This window comes from Chaetodon auriga, chromosome 23, assembly GCF_051107435.1.
Source record: "Chaetodon auriga isolate fChaAug3 chromosome 23, fChaAug3.hap1, whole genome shotgun sequence".
NCBI lineage: Eukaryota > Metazoa > Chordata > Actinopteri > Chaetodontiformes > Chaetodontidae > Chaetodon > Chaetodon auriga.
This window is the reverse complement of record NC_135096.1, coordinates 8241910-8254376: the sequence shown is the minus strand read 5'-3', so window position 1 is coordinate 8254376 and position 12467 is coordinate 8241910. Positions and strand designations below refer to the sequence as shown.

The window sequence follows — 12467 nt, the reverse complement described above, 5'->3', positions numbered from 1 at the left end:
TGCAAAGGTCCCTTTAGCCCAAAAGTACTGCTGTAGTCATACCCAGGTGTGAACAGCAGCATGGTGTTTCACTCTAAACATGCTGGATTTGTCCTTGTTTAGAAATCGCCTTTGTGTACGAGGAAATGTCAACATGCAAACAGTGTGTGAACCTTTAGAGTTGGGAACTGTGTGGCAAGAAACACTCGATATCGTGACAGCTGCAGGTACATTCCTTGAACGCGGTACTTCATTCTGACCTTGGGAACAGGTTGTGTGACAAAATAATCCCAACTCGTTTTTGGAGCTTTCTCCCAGTCCTCATCACGAGTGGAGCCGGCTCTGTTTGGACTGACTTCCAGTCGAAAGGCCAACAGAAGCCATCGAAAAATTACAAGTGACATAATGGCAATGTTCCAACTTGCTGACGTAATGATGTCCCAACGTTACGCACAGCAACAACAAGCATGGCTGAAAGAGAAAGTAACACTGCTACAGGCTGCACGTCGGAGGCATTGGTGCCAAAAAGGGGAAGCAAGCAGAAGCAACCCCAAGAATCCCGCGAGAAGAGCTCAACAGCTAAACCAAGCAGACAAACTACACTGGCCCAGCATAGCATCACCTCAAGAACATCATTATCGCAGAAATATCCTGACATATTGTGATATTATTCTCAGGCCATATTGCCCACTTTATCTGTCATAAAGATGAATTTCTGACAAACTCTCCAGGCTGTGTTTGAGTAAGTGTCCTCTGCTGATAAAGCAGTTGGTAAAACTGCTTCTTGGACAGTCTGTCAATCAGCGGCGAGGAGAGCTCCTCAGAATGACTCACTGCTTTGCAGCGCATGGAAAGCAAAAGTAGCAAAAGTGCAAAGTGAAATGACTCATTTCACATTTATTTTCCCCCCACGTTTGCTGTGCACTCCCCATTGGTTGATGTTTTTGTGTCAGGCAATTTGATTAACTGTTGCCTGGTGGTAACTGCTGGTTGACAGACTCCACTAGAAGCTTCCATCGTTGTCGTGATCTCCATTGTTAGGGCCTCAAGGCAATCATATCAGCAAAACCCAGCCACAAACCGTTTGAAAAGGCTGCATTTGGCAAATACTTCAGAAAAATTTTGATGGATCCAATTCAAATCCTACCAGCATTATTCTCACAAATCTGCTGCTGGAAGCAAAAGAACACGTCTCCAGGGTTTGATATTGATGCAGAATTCAGAGGAGGCAAAGCGACCATCAGAAATCAGCTTTTTCCTGCGCTCTGCTTGCTTGCTTCGTAGCCCTTGTGACTGGCTGCCCTGATTCTCATGTCTCCATGGAGTGTAGCCTACTGACACACTTTTCATCCGCTCCAAATTTGTGAAACCTGTTATAAGAATGACTTATTATATAACAAAACTGTCACGACGACCAAGGCGAGATATGTATTTGAGATTGGCACAGCAGAAATTTGGACTGTTTGATGATGTGAAGTGGATTATTTCTTGTTTCAGCGTGAGCATCTTCAGAATTTTCATTGCTAATACTGCACTAATATACATTTTTCTACCTGGCAACCGGAGTTTTCCTGGACTTTCTTTGTTGCGTTGTCTTAATGTGTCCTCAATTTGTCGACAGATAATTGGCAACAAAAGCAGAAAACAGCAAGCATCTCCTGTCCGAGCCATACTTTCTCTCTTTTAGCATTTTCCTGGATGCACAAAGCTGAGGTGCTCGGTTTTAATAATCGCACTCCCTGTAGGATATTCCTAAAATGTTTCTTTTACCACATTATCTGTCACAAACACATTTGCATCACATTATCAGATAAAGGGTGTGGCATGACATCCCAATATGTAAAAAGCTATTCATCTCTTTGAAAAACAACATGGATATAGCTTCATAAAATCATCTTTAAGGGCAGGTTTTTTTTCCCCCAAAAAGGAGCAAACTCACCTGAAATCTCTTCTTGGACCAGATTTTCTTCATCTCTTTAAGCAGTGCTTCCTGTCAAGCGTGTGAGATTACCTGTGGCATGAGCTCACAAAAACATCTCTACAAGCCGAATAAGCCCAGGGTGTGGCATCAACCAAAAAGGCTAAAAAAAAAAAAAATAATAATCAAGATTCAAAACAGGATTCAGCTGCCTTTTGTGCGTGGGTGTGTTTACTCTCCAGTCTGGCAGCAAGTCGGGGAGAAAGGGAAAGAGAGGAAGAAGAAGATGCAAATAAGCCGGAGCCAGGTGTCTTTGTGTCTGAGTGTGCATCCGCTGATGTGAACAGCGTCCCTATCTGACGTAGACGTTGCCTTTGGAGGGGTAATTCTCAGCTGGTTTGTCCAGCTCCCTTCGTCTGCCCGTTCTGCTCCAATCGAGAGCACACTCAGAACAAGAGGAGGTGGGGGTGGGAAGTCTGAGCATAAGGGGTGTGTTGGTCTTGATTGCGGTGATGAGAGTGTAGGATAAGAGGAGGAGGGGAACAAAAACGAGGAAGAAAACAACTGGCTTTAACAGAGCATGTTGACTTTTTTTTTTTTTCCTTGAGCAGCAGGAGTGACAGCGGCAAAAGAGCAAGACTGAGGCAAAGAAAGGAGTCAGCGGGGGAAGAAAGAGAGAGGGGGACAGACAAAGAGAGGAGATGGAGTGCAGAGAGTGGAGGCGAGAGCAGGAGAGGTTGGCGGGGGAAAAATTCACGAGGGAGGAGACAAAGCAGGGGAGAAAGAAAAAGGAAGAGGCACAGATGATAGGGTAGAGGGGATGAAATGGCTACACATTAAAGAAGGGGGAAGGGTGAGTGAAATACGTTTTCTTAAAATTCTAAATATGTGCAAGCCTCTTGAATGCAAAGAAAACCAAATCCTGACACCATTCTTACACCCCTCTACTCCCACTCTATTCTCCTGTTTTCTTTGTTTTCCTCTCTGAGGAAGGTAGCAGCCCTCAGCAAAACCCATAAGCCATCAATTATTTATCTATATTCCATGTCTGTTAGCTTTAACCAGTGATAGGGTCAAGGTTGCCACAGCCTCAAGCAGCCGAGGGCTATTTGGACTGGAAGAGCAAACATTTTCCGTGGATTACAGCATGATGCATGTGACTTATTTCAGATGCACAACAAGCAGAAGCTGCAGTTCAAGCTCAGAGAGTTGAACATTTAGTCTATTAAATTATGTACAAATACTACAAAATGCTGGTTGCAATTTTCCAGAACCCTGTGCAACGTCTTCAGTGTCATCAGCAATAAACACACATATGTCATTAGAAACAGGAAATCTTCAGAACAAGCACTTCTTTTTTCAAGATAAATGACAAACAATTACCTCATAGTTGTGAAAATTGAGATCTGTCGATTAGACCTGTATTACTTGATTTTTTTTTTCTTGGCTGCTTGGGAACAGTGGAACGAGTTGTAAATGCAACATTAACATACTGCCACCTTGTAAAGTAAACATTCGCAAAAAGTCATCTCTTTCACAGAGAAACAGTAGCATTCATTTGGAGTTGTGTTTCTGGCCACCCTATGAATGCACAGAAAGTCCCAATATTCACCTTGCTTTTAGCATTTATTTGGCCTCCACCAACTCCTGAGGGAAGTATTCATCTCTTTAGTTGCTAAGTGCTCCATAATGTTTGCCAGCCAGTTGCTAACTTTGTCTGTCTGCCATTGCATGCTTGGCAAGTGATGGTTTATTAGAGCTTTTGTATTGAAAGACCAATTTCCTGCATCAAAACAATGAGCTGAAAGATGCTAAAATGCTCTGTAGGGCTGAGGGGAACTGAGCCAGGACATAATTTTCTGTTAGGTCGTCACAAAGAGCACCGCATTTCCATTACATTTAGCCATTTAATCCATCGTTAGTCTCAAAATATCTGGCACATTTCAGGAAATTGGAACTACCAGGTTGGCACCTTCTCCCCCTATTGTCTTATTTCCATCCCTCGAAATAATGGACATAATACTGATATCTATTTGCACATAGAGGCCTTTGTAAATCAGACAAAGGGAACATTGTGGAACGCTCTCATGCAGGATGTGTGATTTGTTGAGCAAACAGAATATGTGACTGCTTGCCACCGTCTATCCACCTCCTTCAAACCTCTCTTGATCTCTAATACGCACTCTGACAAACACTAATTGTTCTGTGAGACACATCTGTGCTCCCCACACCACCTCCATCTAATGAATCTAAAAATAATTACACCCAGACCTCCCCCGCCAACTGAACACCCAGAACCCTCGTCCATATTTCAACACAGCTCTTCTGTTCGACTTGCTTCGCTGAACAATGGGCTTTTTAGTGTTAAGTGAGGCAACTTAATGTTTATGGCCTTGTAAACACAGAATCAATATGTGAGATTTAATCCTCGTGAATCAGGGTTTGCTCAGAGAATGATTTTGATTCTGATCATTAGCTCTTTTTAATCCTTCTCCATTTATTTGATGATTATCACCCAGCCACAATGGTGTTTTTTTTTTTTTTGTCTCAAAAACTACATTTAAGTTTATACAGTCTTACTTTTTCACTAAAGACAAATCTAGATTCAGTAGATTGCAGTTTGCAATTGTTATTTTAACAAACCTCCCTCTCTTCACCCTCGCCCGCCTCGCACTCCTCCTCCATCCATCACCAGTGAGAGGCACTCGGTCCAGCAGAAAGTGCAGCAATCAATACCAATGCTTTATGCGTGATATGGGATACACCCCCAAGTAACAGTTCAAACGCCCCCGGATCAATAAGCCCATCATAATACAAGATTCCATGACCATCATCCAGGCCAGATATGTGGTGAAGCTTCCATTTCATGCTGCTTGGAAATATCTCTCAGGAGGGTTTTTTTTGTATGCTCACTAAAAGCCAAATCGACTCAGCTTCAACCAATCTCTGGCTGGGATATCATCAAATATCAGCCATTAAGAAAAGCTGATTAGATTTTATTGGTGCATGTCATTTATCTTACTCTGAATCTGGTCTCTTTTGATGGTTCAGGAGGCCACAATGTCCTCTGCACTGCTTAAACCTGCAGTATACTCAGACCTGGAAATAAACCAATCCTACCTATTGACCCCCACAGCCTTTGCAAACAAAACATGGATCTATTTCCTTTTTAGAATCAGATTTTAAACATCTCTGTTGTAGCAGCCCAATGGATGCAAATTTGGACTTGTGTATGATCTCAACACAGAAATTATAGAGAATGAGCATTAGAAAGACTTTGGACAAGTACAATTTGGAGGATACACTAGTTTAATTAGCTTAAAACAACAACAGAGTAAGCAGACTTCACGGAAACCCATTGATTTTGTGACAGAGGCTGCTTCTGTGGAGCAGCCTTGATGGATGCTTTCCAGGCATACAGCTTTATCAGCAGCAAGTCTGGCATGATCTCTCAGCAATGGAAAACAGATTCTGCTGCTGTTACACCACATTGTGATCACACTGTTTCTGTTTTTCAAAGCAGACCAAGTCTTGTCATATCAAACCAGACCTTCCATATCATGTATGTCTACTTTACATTTGAAACCATGAACCATGAAACATGGTGGTGTCTAAATGGAAAATGCTCTAAAAAAATCTTGGCTGTAATTTACAACAGGCTGGAGATTTTCATCTACATCATACCCACAAAACACTCAGGTGGCATCTATACTCAGTGCCAACACTTGTTCAGTGTTTTGCTTTGCATATGGGAGTTACAAGAAAAGTAAAGATGTGTCAAAAAAAACCAAAAAAAACAATAACCCTCAAATGGTCTCTTTTGGCAGCATCTGAACAAAGGAGGAAAAACTGTAATAAAGCTGACGCTTCTTTATTTGCCACACAAAACCCCTCAGAAGCAAATGTGAGTGGTGGTATATCGCTCCAGTTCATATGGTGAGGTGGTTTGGAAATCCCAAATGACAGTGGCGAATGTTGACAGTCACACTGCAACCTGATCCTAACACCTAATCCTGACCGAATCCCTGAGGGTTCCTGTGAATGACCGTGTACCAGCAGGATGGAACACAAACACTCCCCTTGCCAGACCAAACACCACGGAAACAGCGTTGGCTTTCGCCTCACATATTGCCTCAGCTGCCTCGTGAGAATAGAGAACCTAATTAATTGTACTGTATCCTTAATCCACTTGAAGGTAATATTTAGAGAATGTGAAATCATCAAGCAGCTGTAGATTATCTCTGCTCCAGTATGCCAATGTAAGCCGGACGCAATCCAGACAAGAGGACGGGGTCAATGAGAAATGGCGAGGGCAGGAACAGCACGCTATGGTCTATAACGGACTCAGCCTGAGCGGACAAGTGGGTTTAACTGCAGCACATCTGTCCATTAAAATACTGAGATTAAAGACATTAAACTTTAAAATGCCATTTTATCAGCCTTGGCATTGCAAGTTTAAATGGAAGTTCTTTCTTTTTGTGGTATTCTGTCAAACATAACTTTCAGGTATCTTGTACATTTGCACATATAAGTGCAGAGTTTCACTTAATACAACATCTTGTTAAGCCTGTTTTAAATCTGTTCAACATAATACATAATACAATGTAAACAAACCTTTACAAGGATCAGAAAAATTAGTCTGTGTATTTATGTACCTGTCAATCTGTTTCGGGAGTCTAATTTCAAATCTTGTTTTTTGGACTTTGGGGGTGGGACCTCCATTGTTTACATTTGGATATGGAGTGATGGAGTTGAAGGGGATTTCCGTCATCTCCTGATTCACATGAGGACTGGTTGCACAAGATTTAGTATTTTTTGGAAAAATATGACTGCATATGGTTCCAGGCTTGACTAAAAGCAATAGGACAATGACCCTGTTACCATTTTGAAGTAGTTCAAATGTGATCTAGTTGAAATTTTGAGAGAAAACATCAGATAACTTGAGTATTCATGGGCAAAAATATCAAATCTCTGCACTATCACAAACACCACTGTTAATAAAGCCTGCAAAAAAGCATTATCAATGAATATATTTGGGGCTTTGTCAAACAGAGCAAAGCAAAGAAGAGTCCCAAACTGAATCCAATTAAGCAGCATTGATAGTGGCCTCAAGTGTATTACCTTGTTTTCGCTTCCATTACAGCTGTTCCACTTAATTGAGTATGCATTTTACAATTCCCTGCAACAGTGTGATCCTTCTCTGACTTCAGCCTGCTAAAGGATCCCCAACAACCCATTTTATGCCTGAGTAGTACATGTTCTGTATTGACACAAGCTCCCACTCACCTCTCTGCTTCTTGCTTCTCGGCCCACTCACACCTTCTCTAACACCTCTCAAAGCTTTCCGTGCATCGAGCAGCTCCTTCCGCAACATGGCTTTCGTTATTCTTTCTGTGGTCCTTTAAAAACCAATGAGATGGCTACTCCTGCCCGACAGAGCTCAAGTCTTTTCCATCAAAAAATGGAACTTCCTCAAAATGACTCAAACGGGCTGTGTCATCTTCTCTTAATTGGATGTCCTTTAAATGTTTTCCTCTGCACCGTGAATTGAGGGCGGTCGGGGGCCAGACCGTCTTAAGATGGCTGCTGGACCTTAAAACTTTATCTTCCTCAGCCCATGTCTGTCTTTCTTGCCCTCTCCCTGTCTTCCCCCAGTCCTCCCCAACTTTGACTGCCAACTTCAGCAGTCTATTTCGAGTCTTGCACAGTACAACCCCTCCAGTTGTACTGTACTTTCCCTCTGCACCCCCTTTCAGAGACACCCCCCCCCCCCCCTCCACACACACTGCTATAGTAAGAGATTAAACACACTGCACCAAACGACCTTTGCTGTCCTCTGTGGGCCACTCTGCTTGGACTACGGGGAGTTTTGAAACTCTACTACAAGGCCGACATGTTGTAACACACCATTAATGATATCCGACAACCGCACATACATTATGGGACAATGAGAGTTACAGGGACACAGTCGAAGTGATGTGGATCCATTTCAGACAGTTTAGTGCTAATAAACCTTGGAGCCGGAGGTGAAAATTACACTGTAGCCTTGAACGAGTTAAAAATAAAGTTCAGGCTGTGTGACTAAATGAATACATGAGAAAAACAAGTTTTGCATGTGTGGAGTTCGTTGTACTCTAAATATGAATAGGATTTTAGATCACAATACTGACCACAGTCTGAAGTATTATTAGAGCTGATTGTCCTGTCCAGTTCTAATCTGTCAACCTGTCACTCTCCCTTGTAGATGGCTTTCAGGTGATGTAATGGACATTCTGGCATTCATAATGTAGCTCTACGCGACTGGAAAACTACATCTCTAACAAATGACTGCATCTAAACAGCTGTCAAGCACACCTGCCTACCCAACCTACACATCCTGTCATCACCTCTTTTCAATTTTCTGCATACCTCTAATATCTCTTCCCTCTCCAGATACTGGTTTATAATGGGCTTGGGTGATGCAACACCAAAGACAGTTCCCCTACGCTGAATCTCCTCCTTCCCAGCTTCCATCACAAATGTCTAGACCAACTTAACCCGACAACTTCTTCCTCCTACGTTTTACTCTCTTTCTCACTTTCATCCTCAATGTTTAAACGTATCATATAATTAAACTTTTAATTGCATATTGTTGCGACATGATGGCAGTTTTACAAAACAAAGTAAATACAAGTATGGACCTTAGTAGACCAAGTATGGAAAGCTGTGTTTCTCTGCCCGGTCTGGCATGTGACCCCTAAAATGAAACAATTTCCTATTTGCAAATCACAGGATGTACCTTTATGTGGGTTTTTGAAAATTGAAAAAAGGGGCAGAAATGTGTATTTGGCTGCTCTTCCACCCTATTGATCACACTGCCATCTCACAGATCCCAACAGATTTAGCTTGTGAGGTTATGGGGTTGGAAACCACTGCTTTAAAGGTGCAACAAAGACCCTTTCAAATGTTTTCTTTTGAGCAACTGTAAGTTATGTTGTTCATTCTGCTGCGTCACAATACAACAATCTTCTTCTCTTATAAACGTAGCTTAAAATACCGCTGGTGACCGCTGCGCTGCTTTTTTCAGAGCTTCCACCAAACTGCTTATCTGGCCTTTAGATGCCTGACAGTATGTTAATAAAAGCTATACACCAGGGGGTGACGTCAATAAAGTGGTCTAGACTTGTGACACAGCACTACTCTGGTTTCTGGTTGGTCTGATCTCTCAGGGTGATATCTTAAAGTGACAGGACTGACTGTCTGTCTGACTCATTGAGGGATGCTCAAAAGCAGCCAGAACTGCCATTTAAACTAACCACACACACGTGCGCAAATGCACACTAACAGACACACACAAATACACGTTCAATGCCCGCCCCCTCGCTCCAGCACACCCTCCGCGTCTCTCTTTCATCACGCTGACCGTGATTGAGTGTGACAGCGCCGCATCTTGACCGTGGTGATGCTATAATTATCTGTGATGTCTGCTGGTGCAATTGGAGAAGGGGGCCGGTGGCATCCACACATCACTAGAGCACGAGCCCCCTGGTCAGCACGGCACATACCAGGCCATAAATAACCACAAGGAGAGAGAGAGGAGGGGATATGTAAGAGGGAGGAAGAGGTCAGAGAGATGGTACGACAGCTAGGACCCAGAAAATGGATAGAAATGAGAACGTTGTCTAAAAAATATTGCTGTTATTTTGCTGCCCTTCACCCATTTGCAAGTAACATTCATTTTGCAAAAGATAGACAAGAGCCAAAGATACAGTCCTGTTTTTAAGTCTTTTAACTTCTGTGAATAGTCTAAATATGTCTCTTTTTACATATAGAATTTTCGGGCCTATTCTGCTATGCAAGGCCTGCCTGTCTCTTTCTAATTTTTTATTGTTCCAGAATTTTACAACTGCAAATATTGGACGTTTTTGCTTTTAGGTTAAAAGTGTCAAGTCTCCAGTTCTGGACATACAGAGAAAAGTAGCAAGTACTCTTGTGTCTCTTGCGTTGTGAGAACAATTTAAATCATACCTTCAATAAAACCAAAATAAGCGGAGAGAGGCAAAAGAAGTGAGGGACAGAGGGAAAGAAGGAAACAGAGAGCAGGAATAGGTAATGAGGAACAGAGGTCAAAGAGTAGAAACTGACGCTGGATTGATGGGAGAAGATCAAAACCAAGAAAGTGAGACAGAAAGGTGCTGAGTGCTATGCCAGCTGGACCATGCGTGCCAGCTAATAGTGTGAGAGCTGGTGACATGAGAGCTCGACCATCAAATTTCTCAACAGTCCAAGGCAACAAGACTATGATCAAATCCACGCAGCAACACGCCACTGAAAACTCCATTCTGTGTTCCACACATGGGACTCACTGCCACTGAAATGGATGATGCAAAATGAGTATTTACACTGATCAGCCAAACCCATTCTCACTCCCAGCTCATCACACGTTGGTTTGAACCCCTTGGCGTCACTTTTCAACCATTGGGTACAGCTTTTGCATCACTGTAGGACGGTCCAATAGACTTCTATAGACCACATCGGTGAAGGTGAAGTGAATAACAATAACAATCTCATTACAATACAATGTTCTGCTGGGATAACATGAGTCCTGGCATTTCTGTGGATGCCACCCTAATGAGCACTAAGCCCCCAAACACTGTCACAGACCTATATAACTGAAATGCAATTATGCCTGATTGTGTATGGCTGCTCTTTTCATCTCATTTTCATTCCAACTGCTTTAAAGTGAGCCAAATATATTTCAGAAACATTCATTAAGATAGACACACTGGAAAGACCATGATACCTTATTTATGGGTTTTCTGTGCTAAAAGTTTTGTACCTGGGTATTTTATTGTCATAGACAACACAATTTAGTGAAAGTGATTCTTAGATAACTAGTTAAAGTTCACTGCAAACCTATATGTGACATACAGGGCTTGGGAATATGCTTATCCTGGAGTTAGTTGCCAAGGCAGGAAGGAGAGTTTAGTTAAAAAAAGCCACAGAAGCTTCACTGACAAACTCTGTTTCTGCATGGCAGAGGTGACAAGATAAACTGCGAAAAAATAGACAGTCCATTCAAATTCGTCATGCTGAAGTGTCCGTGAGCAAGACCCTAAAGCATATGTGCACTAAATTAGTTGTAATACAATACATTGAAGAGGCAATTGTAAGGGCGAATGATACGCATGAGTTTGAGAGATGTGAGTGAGATGTGGAGGATGGGACACACAGGACTGCTCTACTGAAGCCTTTCAAAAAGATGATTTATGTCTTGCATGCTATGCTGTGTGAATTTATGTTGACAGAATGACCACCCCGAGCGAAACTGTGTTACAGAGCAGCAACAACAGAAATAGACTGTTCTTGTTATTTTTTTTTTTTTAAACACAGAGCTAAATTCTCAACTTGATCATGGTCTTATTTTCCTGTGTCAATGTTTGATCAATCAATAAGTGTCGGCTTAAGGTGACACTTATGGACCTTATGAATCCTGACTGTCACTCTGTTACAGATGTCTCCGTGGGATGGGGCCAATTTTCAGTATGGACTTGCTTAACTTTCGCTGTTCCTCCAAAAATGTACCACAGTAATTTGCCTCCGGAACAATCCACATAGACAACTTAATGTCACACCATAGTAGAAAAACTTTCCAGACTGAAATGAGATGCAACATATCGTCAGGGTAAGAACGACTTTACCAGGTCCCCAAATCCCAACTTCCTCAACTCAGTAAAACGCAACAAACAACACCCAAAGGTTCAACTGTGCAGCTAATAGAAAGCATCAGCAGGTGACACTTATCCCCTCCAACAAATCTGAGTATCTATTACCATCCACAAGCTAATTTTAAATGTCTCCCACTGCTGTTCTGCAGACATGGAAGACAGGGCAACTATCTGATGATCAAAACGGTGTTGGATCAACAATTGGTCTAACTGGGTGAGGATAATGTTTCAAGGCAATTGATGTGAATTATAAAAGACAAGGCGTTGTGAATGGCAGTTGGTTTTCAATCTTTCATGTAGAAATATACTGGTGTCCCAGTGTGCAATCCATTTGAGGACCCTTTTATGTCTTAAAGAAACTATTACCAAACATTAACCTGTTTAAAAGAGAATAAAACAAAAGCGTCATGATTTAGGTCTTTGTGATCAGTTGCGTGTGATTACCTTCACCAAGGTCCATAATGGCCAAGACAGCACTGCAGCTTGAGTCTCCCAGCTCATTGGTTGCCATGCAGGTATATAAGCCAGCATCACTCGTGTGGCAGTCCCGTATCCAGAGCCCCCCTGAGTCTTGGGCTTCCGATGGAGGAAGGAGCTCGTCATTGTGATACCAGGTCAGTGAAGGTTTTGGAAATCCTGCCACTGAAACCCTCAGTCGGATATCGCAACCTGTTCCTACTGCTGCTTTACGAAGTTTACGGATGAAAACTGGCGGAGTGGGTTCTTGCACCGCCACCCCATCACCTTGAACAACCTGGTCCTTGGTGACTTTGGGCCTCTTGGAACGGATGTTGATACTGGGACTGGATCCAGAGCCTTCTGCCATCTTGACTTCTTTCTCACTTCTTTACTGATTGTAATTT

The 12467-nt window shown here is 42.4% G+C and overlaps 1 protein-coding gene across 2 annotated transcripts in view; it reads right to left on the bottom strand.

The window, feature by feature from the left end:
• LOC143316198 (striated muscle-specific serine/threonine-protein kinase-like) overlaps positions 1 to 12467 on the bottom strand; it is a 19179-nt gene extending 6712 nt beyond the window's left edge. The window contains exon 1 of one of the 2 annotated variants that reach the window (XM_076723980.1): positions 12049 to 12467. In XM_076723980.1, the coding sequence (XP_076580095.1) occupies positions 12049 to 12430 (382 nt within the window). In that variant the 5' untranslated portion in view covers positions 12431 to 12467. Of the gene's footprint in view, positions 1 to 1918; positions 2351 to 12048 lie in introns of those variants that run through there. The other variant, XM_076723981.1, reaches the window with a different exon arrangement.